The sequence below is a fragment of the Dendropsophus ebraccatus genome, unplaced genomic scaffold, assembly GCF_027789765.1.
Source record: "Dendropsophus ebraccatus isolate aDenEbr1 unplaced genomic scaffold, aDenEbr1.pat pat_scaffold_918_ctg1, whole genome shotgun sequence".
Classification (NCBI taxonomy): domain Eukaryota; kingdom Metazoa; phylum Chordata; class Amphibia; order Anura; family Hylidae; genus Dendropsophus; species Dendropsophus ebraccatus.
In genome coordinates, this window is record NW_027210518.1 from 809 (window position 1) to 14,104 (window position 13,296).

Consider the following 13,296-nt stretch of genomic DNA (forward strand, 5'->3'; position numbering starts at 1 on the left):
TAATGGTAACATTTCTCTATGACATTTCTATCGTGTCTCTGTAACATCTCTGATGTCTCTATCATGTGCCTCTATGAAAAAAGTTTTTTGAAACAACAAAACACTTTGAGGTGTGAAGAAGCTCGGTCTCAGCCCATCCTGTCCTAGTTTCTGTGAAGGAGGGGGACATGCATGATGACCACCAGTAGGGGGCAGTAATAACCCTAAACTATTCATCCATCTGACTAATAAAGACTATCCCCCCTCATCTATACAGTACCTGCAGCAATGTAACACTCTGAATATAATAAATGTTATGTAATCCACACCGGAGTCCCAGATTACACATATATCTACATTTACAGGGCCAGAGCACTATAGTCAGCCTCTCTCCTGCCTGGAATGGCTGATAACAGGGAGCAATAGACTGCCCCATCAGAACTGACAGCAGATGCAGAACATGAAGCCTTCACCGAATGCCTACAATGTAGTGTGAGTATGAGTGTGGCTGGTGGCACAGCAGAGTGGAGGAGCGCGCGTCCTGAGTGACCCCTCACACAACAGAGTTGGGAGCGCGCGTCCTTAGTGACCCCTCCACCCTCACACAGCAGAGCCAGGAGCGCGCGTCCTGAGTGACCCCTCCACCCTCACACAGCAGAGTGGGAAGCGTGCGTCCTGAGTGACCCCTCCACCCTCACACAGCAGAGTGGGGAGCGCGCGTCCTGAGTGACCCCTCCACCCTCACACAGCAGAGTGGGAAGCGTGCGTCCTGAGTGACCCCTCCACCCTCACACAGCAGAGTGGGAGCTGCGCGTCCTGAGTGACCCCTCCACCCTCACACAGCAGAGTGGGAAGCGCGCGTCCTGAGTGACTCCTCCACCCTCACACAGCAGCGACGTCCAGGGCTGAGTCCATCAGAGTGAATCCCTCAGTTAGTCGGGTTCCACCGTACACTTCCATGGTCACCATCTGTCTCGTGTTCAGTAACTTGCCATTGTCTTTCAGTTGGGTGTGGCTTCTTAGGCCGACCCCTGAGGAGCGGTCAGCTACACACCAGGCAAAGCTTGCCAGGACTCTGCAGCCGGCTCTCCCTTACTCCTCACCTCTCGTCCCGCAGCTAGCACTCACTGAGTGATCGTAACTCAGGTATCGGATGAGTCGGCCTGGGAGAGGCAGCGTGTCCAGCAGATTCAGACGATTTCTGTCCAGCAAACTCCGCACCTTCAGACGGCACAGGTGGGTAAGTGGTCGGGGAGGTTCTAGAGGAGGAACAGAGGAGCAACATTTAGGAAATGGGTCGACTCATGTAACAATGGATGTCTGTGTGTGGTATCCCACCCTCCACCAGGGACAATGGGCTCCTATCTGTGGTATCCCACCCTCCACCAGGGACAATGGGCTCCTATCTGTGGTATCCCACCCTCCACCAGGGACAATGGGTTTCTCTATGTGGTATCCCACCCTCCCACCAGGGACAATGGGCTCCTATCTGTGGTATCCCACCCCCCACCAGGGACAATGGGTTCCTATATGTGATATCCCACCCCCCCATCAGGGACAATGGGTTCCTATATGTGGTATCCCACCCTCCACCAGGGACAATGGGCTCCTATATGTGGTATTCCACCCTCCACCAGGGACAATGGGTTTCTCTATGTGGTATCCCACCCTCCACCAGGGACAATAGACTCCTATCTGTGGTATCCCACCCCCCACCAGGGACAATGGGCTCCTATATGTGGTATCCCACCCCCCACCAGGGACAATGGGCTCCTATATGTGGTATTCCACCCTCCACCAGGGACAATGGGTTTCTCTATGTGGTATCCCACCCTCCACCAGGGACAATAGACTCCTATCTGTGGTATCCCACCCCCCACCAGGGACAATGGGCTCCTATATGTGGTATCCCACCCTCCACCAGGGACAATGGGCTCCTATCTGTGGTATCCCACCCTCCACCAGGGAAAATGGGCTTCTATGTGTGGTATCCAAAGGGTGACCCCTAATCCCACAGACACAGCTCAGTGTTCTAACACACCGCTCCAGCTGGAGTCATCTTATGTACGGGGTTAGAAGGGGCAGTACCTGCTTTTCTCTTAATACAATCCCATTCTGAGTAGCTGTCTAGATGTTCCATTAATCGAGAACAGAGGCGAACGTTCCCGACATAATCCAGGAGCACATCAATAATGGGGCCGGCCCAGCGACTCAACTCCGGGGTGGGAAACCATCTCACAGAACTAGGGGAAGGAAAAAACAAATCACTGAGAGGTACCGTTACACTACAACAGCATGAAAGCTAGGGTGCACTATTATAATAGTTATATTCCTGTATATAGGGGCAGTATTATAGTAGGTATATCCCTGTATATAGGAGCAGTATTATAGTAGTTATATCCCTGTATATAGGAGCAGTATTATAGTAGTTATATTCCTGTATATAGGGGGCAGTATTATAGTGTTATATCCCTGTATATAGGGAGCAGTATTATAGTAGTTATATCCCTGTATATAGGGGCAGTATTATAGTAGTTATATCCCTGTATATAGGAGCAGTATTATAGTAGGTATATCCCTGTATATAGGAGCAGTATTATAGTAGTTATATTCCTGTATATAGGAGCAGTATTATAGTAGTTATATCCCTGTATATAGGGAGCAGTATTATAGTAGTATATCCCTGTATATAGGGGCAGTATTATAGTAGTTATATCCTTGTATATAGGAGCAGTATTATAGTAGGTATATCCCTGTATATAGGAGCAGTATTATAGTAGTTTATATTCCTGTATATAGGAGCAGTATTATAGTAGTTATATCCCTGTATATAGGGGCAGTATTATAGTAGTATATCCCTGTATATAGGAGCAGTATTATAGTAGGTATATCCCTGTATATAGGAGCAGTATTATAGTAGTTATATTCCTGTATATAGGGAGCAGTATTATAGTAGTTATATCCCTGTATATAGGAGCAGTATATAGTAGTTATATCCCTGTATATAGGAGCAGTATTATAGTAGTTATATTCCTGTATATAGGGGCAGTATTATAGTATATTCCTGTATATAGGAGCAGTATTATAGTAGTTATATTCCTGTATATAGGGGCAGTATTATACTAGTATATTCCTGTATATAGGAGGCAGTATTATAGTAGTTATATTCCTGTATATAGGAGCAGTATTATAGTAGTTGTATCCCTGTATATAGGGGCAGTATTATAGTAGTTATATCCCTGTATATAGGGGCAGTATTATAGTAGTTATATCCCTGTATATAGGGGCAGTATTATAGTAGTTATTTTCCTGTATAGGAGTTGAGGAAGCTGGAAGAGCCTTGTTCTCCTCCCTCTGCGGCAGCTCCATAGGAATGAATAGAGGCACAGTTCAGGTGCCGTACCTGTGGTCTAGTCATAACACAGAATCTGGGGAGCTATAAGGAAATTGGCGGGAGGTTCGGAGGTCGGAGCCCTTGTGATCTCTCAATTGTCCCCTATCCACAAGTATTTTTTCTTGAAATTTCCTTTTAAGCCACAATTTGTAATAACAGGGAAGTGGAGTGGTTTGTACCTGGACAATTTTTGGCTGTTTATGATCTTGGGGTATATCATCTCGTCTCTGATCCTGGATGGGGGGATGAGGGCCACTTCCATATGGACAAGTAAAGCAGGAATCTGCCTCGCAGCCTTGATCCATGATAAACTTCATCAGGCTGAGACACTTCATAGAGAACATGATGGTGGCCGGGAAGGAGGTGGGATGAGTGGCCACATATGCGTTTATATTTGCCCCATGATCCAGAAGCATCTTCATGGTGGTTACACAGCCATGTCGTATGGAGATCAGCAGCGGATTGATAATATCGATATTGGGGTTGGCTCCGGCTTCCAGCAGCAATCTAGTCGCATATATATTGTTGTTTATAACAGAAAAGTAAAGTGCGGTGCTGCGCCTGTCCTCGTAGAGCCGGGCCCGGTCAAAGGACAGGCTGAAGTTCACATCATAGCCGGCGTTGATGAGCTCCTCCAAGATGTCGTCATTGTTACGCTCTGCGGCGATGTGTAAGGGGCTTATCCCGCTCCGCTTCACCCGCACACGACTGGTCACAGGGATCAGCATGGAGACTATGCTAAAATATACAGAATATAAGGGGATTAGCAGAGGTGTGTCCAGATATATACTAAATTATAAGAAAAATATATATATGTATAATGCAGTAATATGACATCACTGAGATAATAAGTCAGTAATATGACATCACTGAGATAATAAGTCAGTAATATGACCCCTCTTCCTTACATCCCTGGTTATAAGGTACAGGTCAGGGGAAGCTGCAGGGTGGGCTTCACCCTCTATACTGTCTCCATGTTACATATACCCCTCCCTCCTCTGGTCATATACTGTTATATGTCACTGAGGGCGGACCCTCCATGTTACATATACCCCTCCCTCCTCTGGTCATATACGTTATATGTCACTGATGGCGGACCCTCCATGTTACATATACCCCTCCCTCCTCTGGTCATATACTGTTATATGTCACTAATGGCGGACCCTCCATGTTACATATACCCCTCCCTCCTCTGGTCATATACTGTTATATGTCACTGATGGCGGACCCTCCATGTTACATATACCCCTCCCTCCTCTCCTCTGGTCATATACTGTTATATGTCACTGATGGCGGACCCTCCATGTTACATATACCCCTCCCTCCTCTCCTCTGGTCATATACTGTTATGTCACTGATGGCGGACCCTCCATGTTACATATACCCCTCCCTCCCCTCCTCATATACGTTATATGTCACTGATGGCGGACCCTCCATGTTACATATACCCCTCCCCTCCTCTCCTCATATACTGTTATATGTCACTGATGGCGGACCCTCCATGTTACATATACCCCTCCCTCCTCTGGTCATATACTGTTATATGTCACTAATGGCGGACCCTCCATGTTACATATACCCCTCCCTCCTCTGGTCATATACTGTTATATGTCACTGATAGCGGACCCTCCATGTTACATATACCCCTCCTCTCCTCATATACGTTATATGTCACTGATGGCGGACCCTCCATGTTACATATACCCCTCCCTCCTTCTCTGGTCTTGTGGGGGCTGGATATATACCGTCACTAATAGCGGACCCCCCATGTCGGGCAGATTCCTGAGCGATGACATCAGACCTGACAGCGTACGCATCACCAGTGCCAGATGTCAGTGTGATCTCCCTCCCCTCATGCTGACTCTTAGAGGGGCAGAGGTTAGGGGTCAGGGGGTGGGGCTGACTCACTTGTCGTTGTCCCGCTTCTTGGAGGCGATGTGGATGGGTAAGAAGCCGTCTTTATTTTGCTTGTTGGCGTCGGCTCCTTGGGACAGAAGGAACTCTACAATGTCGTCGTGGCCGTTCTTGGAGGCTTCGTAGAGGGCGGTGGCGCTGTCGTTGGCCTGGGTGTTTATGTCAGCTCCTGGGAGGAAGAAATCATCACTTAAAGGGATTGTTCATCCATACAGCTCCCACCATTGCGGTTGTCCTCGCCACTTACCGCATTTGACAATGTAGCGCAGCGCCTCCAGCTGGCCGCTCTGCGCTGCCACAAATAAGGGCGAGATGCCGTAACAGTTCTTGGCTTCAATCTTGGCTCCGCCCTTCACCAAGAGATCAATGATGTCCAGAGCGTTCCGGGCCACCGCCTCGTGCAGCGCCGTCCAGCCCTGGTTACAGCGGTGGTTGACGTCCGCCCGGTACTCCACAAGCATCTTCACCGCCTCATTGTTCTTCCGCTCACACGCTGCAAACACATAGAAGTTATAATGTATCTAAGCCTGTCATGTGGGATACCCCCCTCCAGGCCTGTGTAACTCTGGGCTGGCAGCCATATGTATCTTACCTTTATACAGCGGGGTTTCTCGGGCCTTGTTCACAATGTCGGGTTCGGCTCCGGATTGCAGCAGGAACTGTATACAGCCCAGATGTCCCTTCAGTGTGGAGAGATAGAGCGCAGTCTCCTCCTGCAACGTCCGCTGGTCAATGGCAGCCGGATAGGCTGCACAGAGGAGCCAGGATTACTGCACGTTACAGGGGGCAGCCACACAGTGACAGGGGGCAGCCGCACAGTGACAGGCAGGTATACAGTGATAGGCAGCAGCCACACACTGACAGGCAGGTATACAGTGACAGACAGGTATACAGTGACAGGGGGCAGCCACACACTGATAGGAGGCGGTAGCCGCACAGTGACGGGGCAGCAGCCCGCACAGTGACAGGCAGGTATACAGTGACAGGAGGCAGCAGGTATACAGTGACAGGGGGCAGCAGGTATACAATGACAGACGGAAGCCATACAGTGACAGGCAGGTATACAGTGATAGGCAGCAGCCACTCACTGACAGGGGGCAGCCATACAGTGACAGGATGGCAGCAGGTATACATTGACAGGGGGCAGCCACACACTGACAGGGGGCAGCCACACACTGACAGGGGGCAGCCACACACTGACAGGGGGCAGGTATACAGTGACAGGGGGCAGCAGCCACACAGTGACAGGGGGCAGCAGCCGCACAATGACAGGCAGATGAACTCTGACAGGGAGCTATGTAGTGACAGGGGGGCCAGCCCGCACACTGACAGGGAGCTATGTAGTGACAGGGGGGCAGCCGCACACTGACAGGGAGCTATGTAGTGACGGGGGCAGCCGCACAGTGACAGGGGGGCAGCCGCACAGTGACAGGGAGCTATGTAGTGACAGGGGGCTATGTAGTGACAGGGGGCAGCCGCACAGTGACAAGGAGCTATGTAGTGACAGGGGGCAGCAGGTATACAGTGACGGGAGACAGCAGGTATACAGTGACGGGGGGCAGCAGGTATACAGTGACGGGGGGCAGCAGGTATACAGTGACAGGGAGCTATGTAGAGGACTGGGGGCAGCCGCACAGTGACAGAGAGCTATGTAGTGACAGGGGGCAGCCGCACAGTGACGGAGCCATGTAGTGACAGGGGGCAGCCGCACAGTGACGGAGCCATGTAGTGACAGGGGGCAGCCGCACAGTGACAGGGGGCAGTCGCACAGTGACAAGGAGCAGCCGCACAGTGACAGGCAGCCATACAATGACAGGCAGCTATGTGGTGACAGCCATACAGAATATACCAGATATAGGCTTCCAACCTTTGACTAGCAGCTGGAGGCAGTGCAGGGAGCCGTAGTAGGCGGCCTCATGCAGCGGCAGCCAGCCCTCCTTATTGGCCTCGCACAGTCTCCTCCCCGATTTCATCAGGTCACTCAGCGCCGCCGCATCGTCTTTTTTGATCATCTCCTCAATGGGGTTCAGTTCTCTGAGAGAGGAAAGAGGGGTCTGTATGAGAGGAAGTAAAATCTGCCCCCTCCAGCCCCCGGCAACAGCCCCATAGTGATCCCATAACCCCATCCAGACCCTGACATCTGCCCCATAGTGACCTAATAACCCCAACATCTGCCCCAAAGTGACCCCTTCACTCCAACATCTGCCCCATAGTAACTCCATCCAGCCCCCAACATCTGCCCCATAGAGACCGAAAAAAAATATATGCCCCAATATAACCATCCCCATCACCACCATGTGTGCCCCAATATAACCATCCCCAGCACCAACACCACCATGTGTGCCCCAATATAACCATCCCCAACACCACCATGTGTGCCCCAATATAACCATCCCCAACACCATTATGTGTGCCCCAATATAACCATCCCCAACACCACCATGTGCTCCAATATAACCATCCCCAACACCACCATGTGTGCCCCAATATAACCATCCCCAACACCACCATGTGTGCCCCAATATAACCATCCCCAACACCACCATGTGTGCACCAATATAACCATCCCCAACACCACCATGTGTGCCCCAATATAACCATCCCCATGACCACCATGTGTGCCCCAATATAACCATCCCCATCACCACCATGTGTGCCCCAATATAACCATCCCCATCACCACCATGTGTGCTCCAATATAACCATCCCCAGCACCACCATGTGTGCCCCAATATAACCATCCCCATCACCACCATGTGTGCCCCAATATAACCATCCCCAACACCACCATGTGTGCTCCAATATAACCATCCCCATCACCACCAAGTGTGCTCCAATATAACCATCCCCATCACCACCATGTGTGCCCCAATATAACCATCCCCAACACCACCATGTGTGCTCCAATAAACCCGTCCCCAACACCACCATGTGTGCCCCAATATAACCATCCCCAGCACCAACACCACCATGTGTGCCTTAATATAACCATCCCCATCACCACAATGTGTGCCCCAATATAACCATCCACATCCCCAACACCACCATGTGTGCCCCAATATAACCATCCCCATTACCACCATGTGTGCCCCAATATAACCATCCCCATCAGCACCATGTGTGCCCCAATATAACCATCCCCAGCACCACCATGTGTGCCCCAATATAACCATCCCCAACACCACCATGTGTGCTCCAATATAACCATCCCCATCACCACCAAGTGTGCTCCAATATAACCATCCCCATCCCCACCATGTGTGCTCCAATATAACCATCCCCATCACCACCATGTATGCCCCAATATAACCATCCCCAACACCACCATGTGTGCTCCAATAAACCCATCCCCAACACCACCATGTGTGCCCCAATATAACCATCCCCAGCACCAACACCACCATGTGTGCCCCAATATAACCATCCCCATCACCACCATGTGTGCCCCAATATAACCATCCCCATCACCACCATGTGTGCTCCAATATAACCATCCCCATCCCCAACACCACCATGTGTGCCCCAATATAACCATCCCCATCACCACCATGTGTGCCCCAAAATAACCATCCCCATCACCACCATGTGTGCTCCAATATAACCATCCCCATCACCACCATGTGTGCCCCAATATAACCATCCCCATCCCCACCATGTGTACCCCAATATAACCATCCCCATCACCACCATGTGTGCCCCAATATAACCATCCCCAACACCACCATGTGTGCTCATATATAACCATCCCCATCACCACCATGTGTGCTCCAATATAACCATCCCCAGCACCAACACCACCATGTGTGCCCCAATATAACCATCCCCAACACCATGTGTGCCCCAATATAACCATCCCCAACACCACCATGTGTGCCCCAATATAACCATCCCCAACACCACCATGTGTGCCCCAATATATTATCCCCAACACCACCATGTGTGCCCCAATATAACCATCCCCAACACCACCATGTGTGCTCATATATAACCATCCCCAGCACCACCATGTGTGCTCCAATATAACCATCCCCAACACCACCATGTGTGCCCCAATATAACCATCCCCATCACCACCATGTGTGCTCCAATATAACCATCCCCAACACCACCATGTGTGCTCCAATATAACCATCCCCAACACCACCATGTGTGCCCTAATATAATCATCCCCAACACCACCATGTGTGCTCCAATATAACCATCCCCAATACCACCATGTGTGCCCCAATATAACCATCCCCATCACCACCATGTGTGCTCATATATAACCATCCCCAACACCACCATGTGCTCCAATATAACCATCCCCAACACCACCATGTGTGCCCCAATATAACCATCCCCAGCACCAACACCACCATGTGTGCCCCAATATAACCATCCCCAATACCAACACCACCATGTGTGCACCAATATAACCACCCCCAACACCACCATGTGTGCCCCAATATAACCATCCCCAGCACCAACATGTGTGCTCCAATATAACCGTCCCCATCCCCATCACCACCATGTGTGCCCCAATATAACCATCCCCAACACCACCATGTGTGCTCCAATATAACCATCCCCAACACCACCATATGTGCCCCAATATAACCATCCCCAGCACCAACACCACCATGTGTGCCCCAATATAACCATCCCTAATACCAACACCACCATGTGTGCCCCAATATAACCATCCCCAACACCACTATGTGTGCTCCAATATAACCATCCCCAGCACCACCATGTGCTCCCAATATAACCATCCCCATCACCACCAAGTGTGCCCCAATATAACCATCCCCATCACCACCAAGTGTGCCCTAATATAACCATCCCCATCACCACCATGTGTGCTCCAATATAACCATCCCCATCACCACCATGTGTGCTCCAATATAAAAATCCCTATCACCACCATGTGTGCTCCAATATAACCTTCCCCATCCCTATCACCACCATGTGTGCCCCAATATAACCATCCCCAACACCACCATGTGTGCTCCAATATAACCATCCCCATCCCCACCATGTGTGCCCCAATATAACCATCCCAAATACCGACACCACCATGTGTGCTCCAATATAACCATCCCCATCACCACCATGTGTGCCCCAATATAACCATCCCCAACACCACCATGTGTTCTCCAATATAACCATCCCAACACCACCATGTGTGCCCCAATATAACCATCCCCAATACCAACACCACCATGTGTGCTCCAATATTACCATCCCCAACACCACCATGTGTTCTCCAATATAACCATCCCCAACACCACCATGTGTGCCCCAATATAACCATCCCCAATACCAACACCACCATGTGTGCCCCAATATAACCATCCCCAACACCACCATGTGCTCCAATATAACCATCCCCAACACCACCATGTGCTCCAATATAACCATCCCCAACACCACCATGTGTGCTCCAATATAACCGTCCCCAACACCACCATGTGTTCTCCAATATAACCATCCCCAGCACCAACACCATCATGTGTGCCCCAATATAACCATCCCCAATACCAACACCACCATGTGTTCTCCAATATAACCATCCCCAACACCACCATGTGTTCTCCAATATAACCATCCCAACACCACCATGTGTGCCCCAATATAACCATCCCCAACACCACAATGTGTTCTCCAATATAACCATCCCAACACCACCATGTGTGCCCCAATATAACCATCCCCAACACCACAATGTGTTCTCCAATATAACCATCCCAACACCACCATGTGTGCCCCAATATAACCATCCCCAACACCACAATGTGTTCTCCAATATAACCATCCCAACACCACCATGTGTGCCCCAATATAACCATCCCCAATACCAACACCACCATGTGTGCCCCAATATAACCATCCCCAACACCACCATGTGTGCTCCAATATAACCATCCCCAACACCACCATGTGTTCTCCAATATAACCATCCCCAACACCACCATGTGTTCTCCAATATTACCATCCCCAACACCACCATGTGTGCTCCAATATAACCATTCCCAACACCACCATGTGTGCTCCAATATAACCATCCCCAACACCACCATGTGCTCCAATATAACCATTCCCAACACCACCATGTGTTCTCCAATATAACCATCCCCAACACCACTGTGTGTTCTCCAATATTACCATCCCCAACACCACCATGTGTGCTCCAATATAACCATTCCCAACACCACCATGTGTGCTCCAATATAACTATCCCCAACACCACCATGTGCTCCAATATAACCATTCCCAACACCACCATGTGTGCTCCAATATAACCATCCCCAACACCACCATGTGCTCCAATATAACCATTCCCAATACCACCATGTGTGCTCCAATATAACCATCCCCAGCACCAACACCACCATGTGTGCTCCAATATAACCATCCCCAACACCACCATGTGTGCTCCAATATAACCATCCTCAGCACCAACACCACCATGTGTGCCCCAATATAACCATCCCCAACACCACCATGTGTGCCCCAATATAACCATCCCCAACACCACCATGTGTGCCCCAATATAACCATCCCCAGCACCAACATGTGTGCCCAATATAAACGTCCCAACACCACCATGTGTGCCCCAATATAACCATCCCCAATACCAACACCACCATGTGTGCTCCAATATAACCATCCCCAACACCACCATGTGTGCTCCAATATAACCATCCCCAACACCACCATGTGTGCCCCAATATAACCATCCCCAACACCACCATGTGTGCCCCAATATAACCATCGCCAACACCACCATGTGTGCTCCAATATAACCATCCCCAGCACCAACACCACCATGTGTGCCCCAATATAACCATCCCCAACACCACCATGTGTGCCCCAATATAACCAGACCCAGCACCACCATGTGTGCTCCAATATAACCATCCCCAACACCACCATGTGTGCTTCAATATAACCATCCCCAGCACCAACACCACCATGTGTGCTCCAATATAACCATCCCCAACACCACCATGTGTGCCCCAATATAACCATCCCCAACACCACCATCCCCAGCACCAACATGTGTGCCCAATATAAACGTCCCAAAACCACCATGTGTGCCCCAATATAACCATCCCCAACACCACCATGTGTGCCCCAATATAACCATCCCCAGCACCACCATGTGTGCTCCAATATAACCATCCCCAACACCACCATGTGTGCTCCAATATAACCATCCCCAACACCACCATGTGTGCCCCAATATAACCATCCCCAATACCAACATGTGTGCCCAATATAACCGTCCCAACACCACCATGTGTGCTCCAATATAACCATCCCCAACACCACCATGTGTGCTCCAATATAACCATCCCCAACACCACCATGTGTGCCCCAATATAACCATCCCCAACACCACCATGTGTGCCCCAATATAACCATCCCCAGCACCACCATATGTGCTCCAATATAACCATCCCCAACACCACCATGTGTGCCCCAATATAACCATCCCCAGCACCACCATGTGTGCTCCAATATAACCATTCCTAACACCACCATGTGTGCTCCAATATAACCATCCCCAACACCACCATGTGCTCCAATATAACCATTCCCAATACCACCATGTGTGCTCCAATATAACCATCCCCAGCACCAACACCACCATGTGTGCTCCAATATAACCATCCCCAACACCACCATGTGTGCTCCAATATAACCATCCCCAGCACCAACACCACCATGTGTGCCCCAATATAACCATCCCCAACACCACCATGTGTGCCCCAATATAACCATCCCCAACACCACCATGTGTGCCCCAATATAACCATCCCCAGCACCAACATGTGTGCCCAATATAAACGTCCCAACACCACCATGTGTGCCCCAATATAACTATCCCCAATACCAACACCACCATGTGTGCTCCAATATAACCATCCCCAACACCACCATGTGTGCTCCAATATAACCATCCCCAACACCACCATGTGTGCCCCAATATAACCATCCCCAACACCACCATGTGTGCCCCA

At 50.0% G+C, this 13,296-nt stretch overlaps 1 protein-coding gene across 1 annotated transcript in view; it reads right to left on the minus strand.

Moving 5' to 3' along the window:
• Positions 1-467: 467 nt before the first annotated feature.
• Positions 468-13,296, minus strand: part of LOC138781069 (ankyrin repeat and SOCS box protein 2-like) — a 46,797-nt gene continuing 33,968 nt past the window's right edge. Inside the window, 8 exon segments of the mRNA XM_069956759.1 lie at positions 468-1,238; positions 2,068-2,203; positions 2,205-2,222; positions 3,553-4,111; positions 5,282-5,456; positions 5,535-5,780; positions 5,880-6,035; positions 7,155-7,321. Of these exon segments, the coding sequence (XP_069812860.1) occupies positions 1,072-1,238; positions 2,068-2,203; positions 2,205-2,222; positions 3,553-4,111; positions 5,282-5,456; positions 5,535-5,780; positions 5,880-6,035; positions 7,155-7,321 (1,624 nt within the window). The 3' untranslated portion in view covers positions 468-1,071.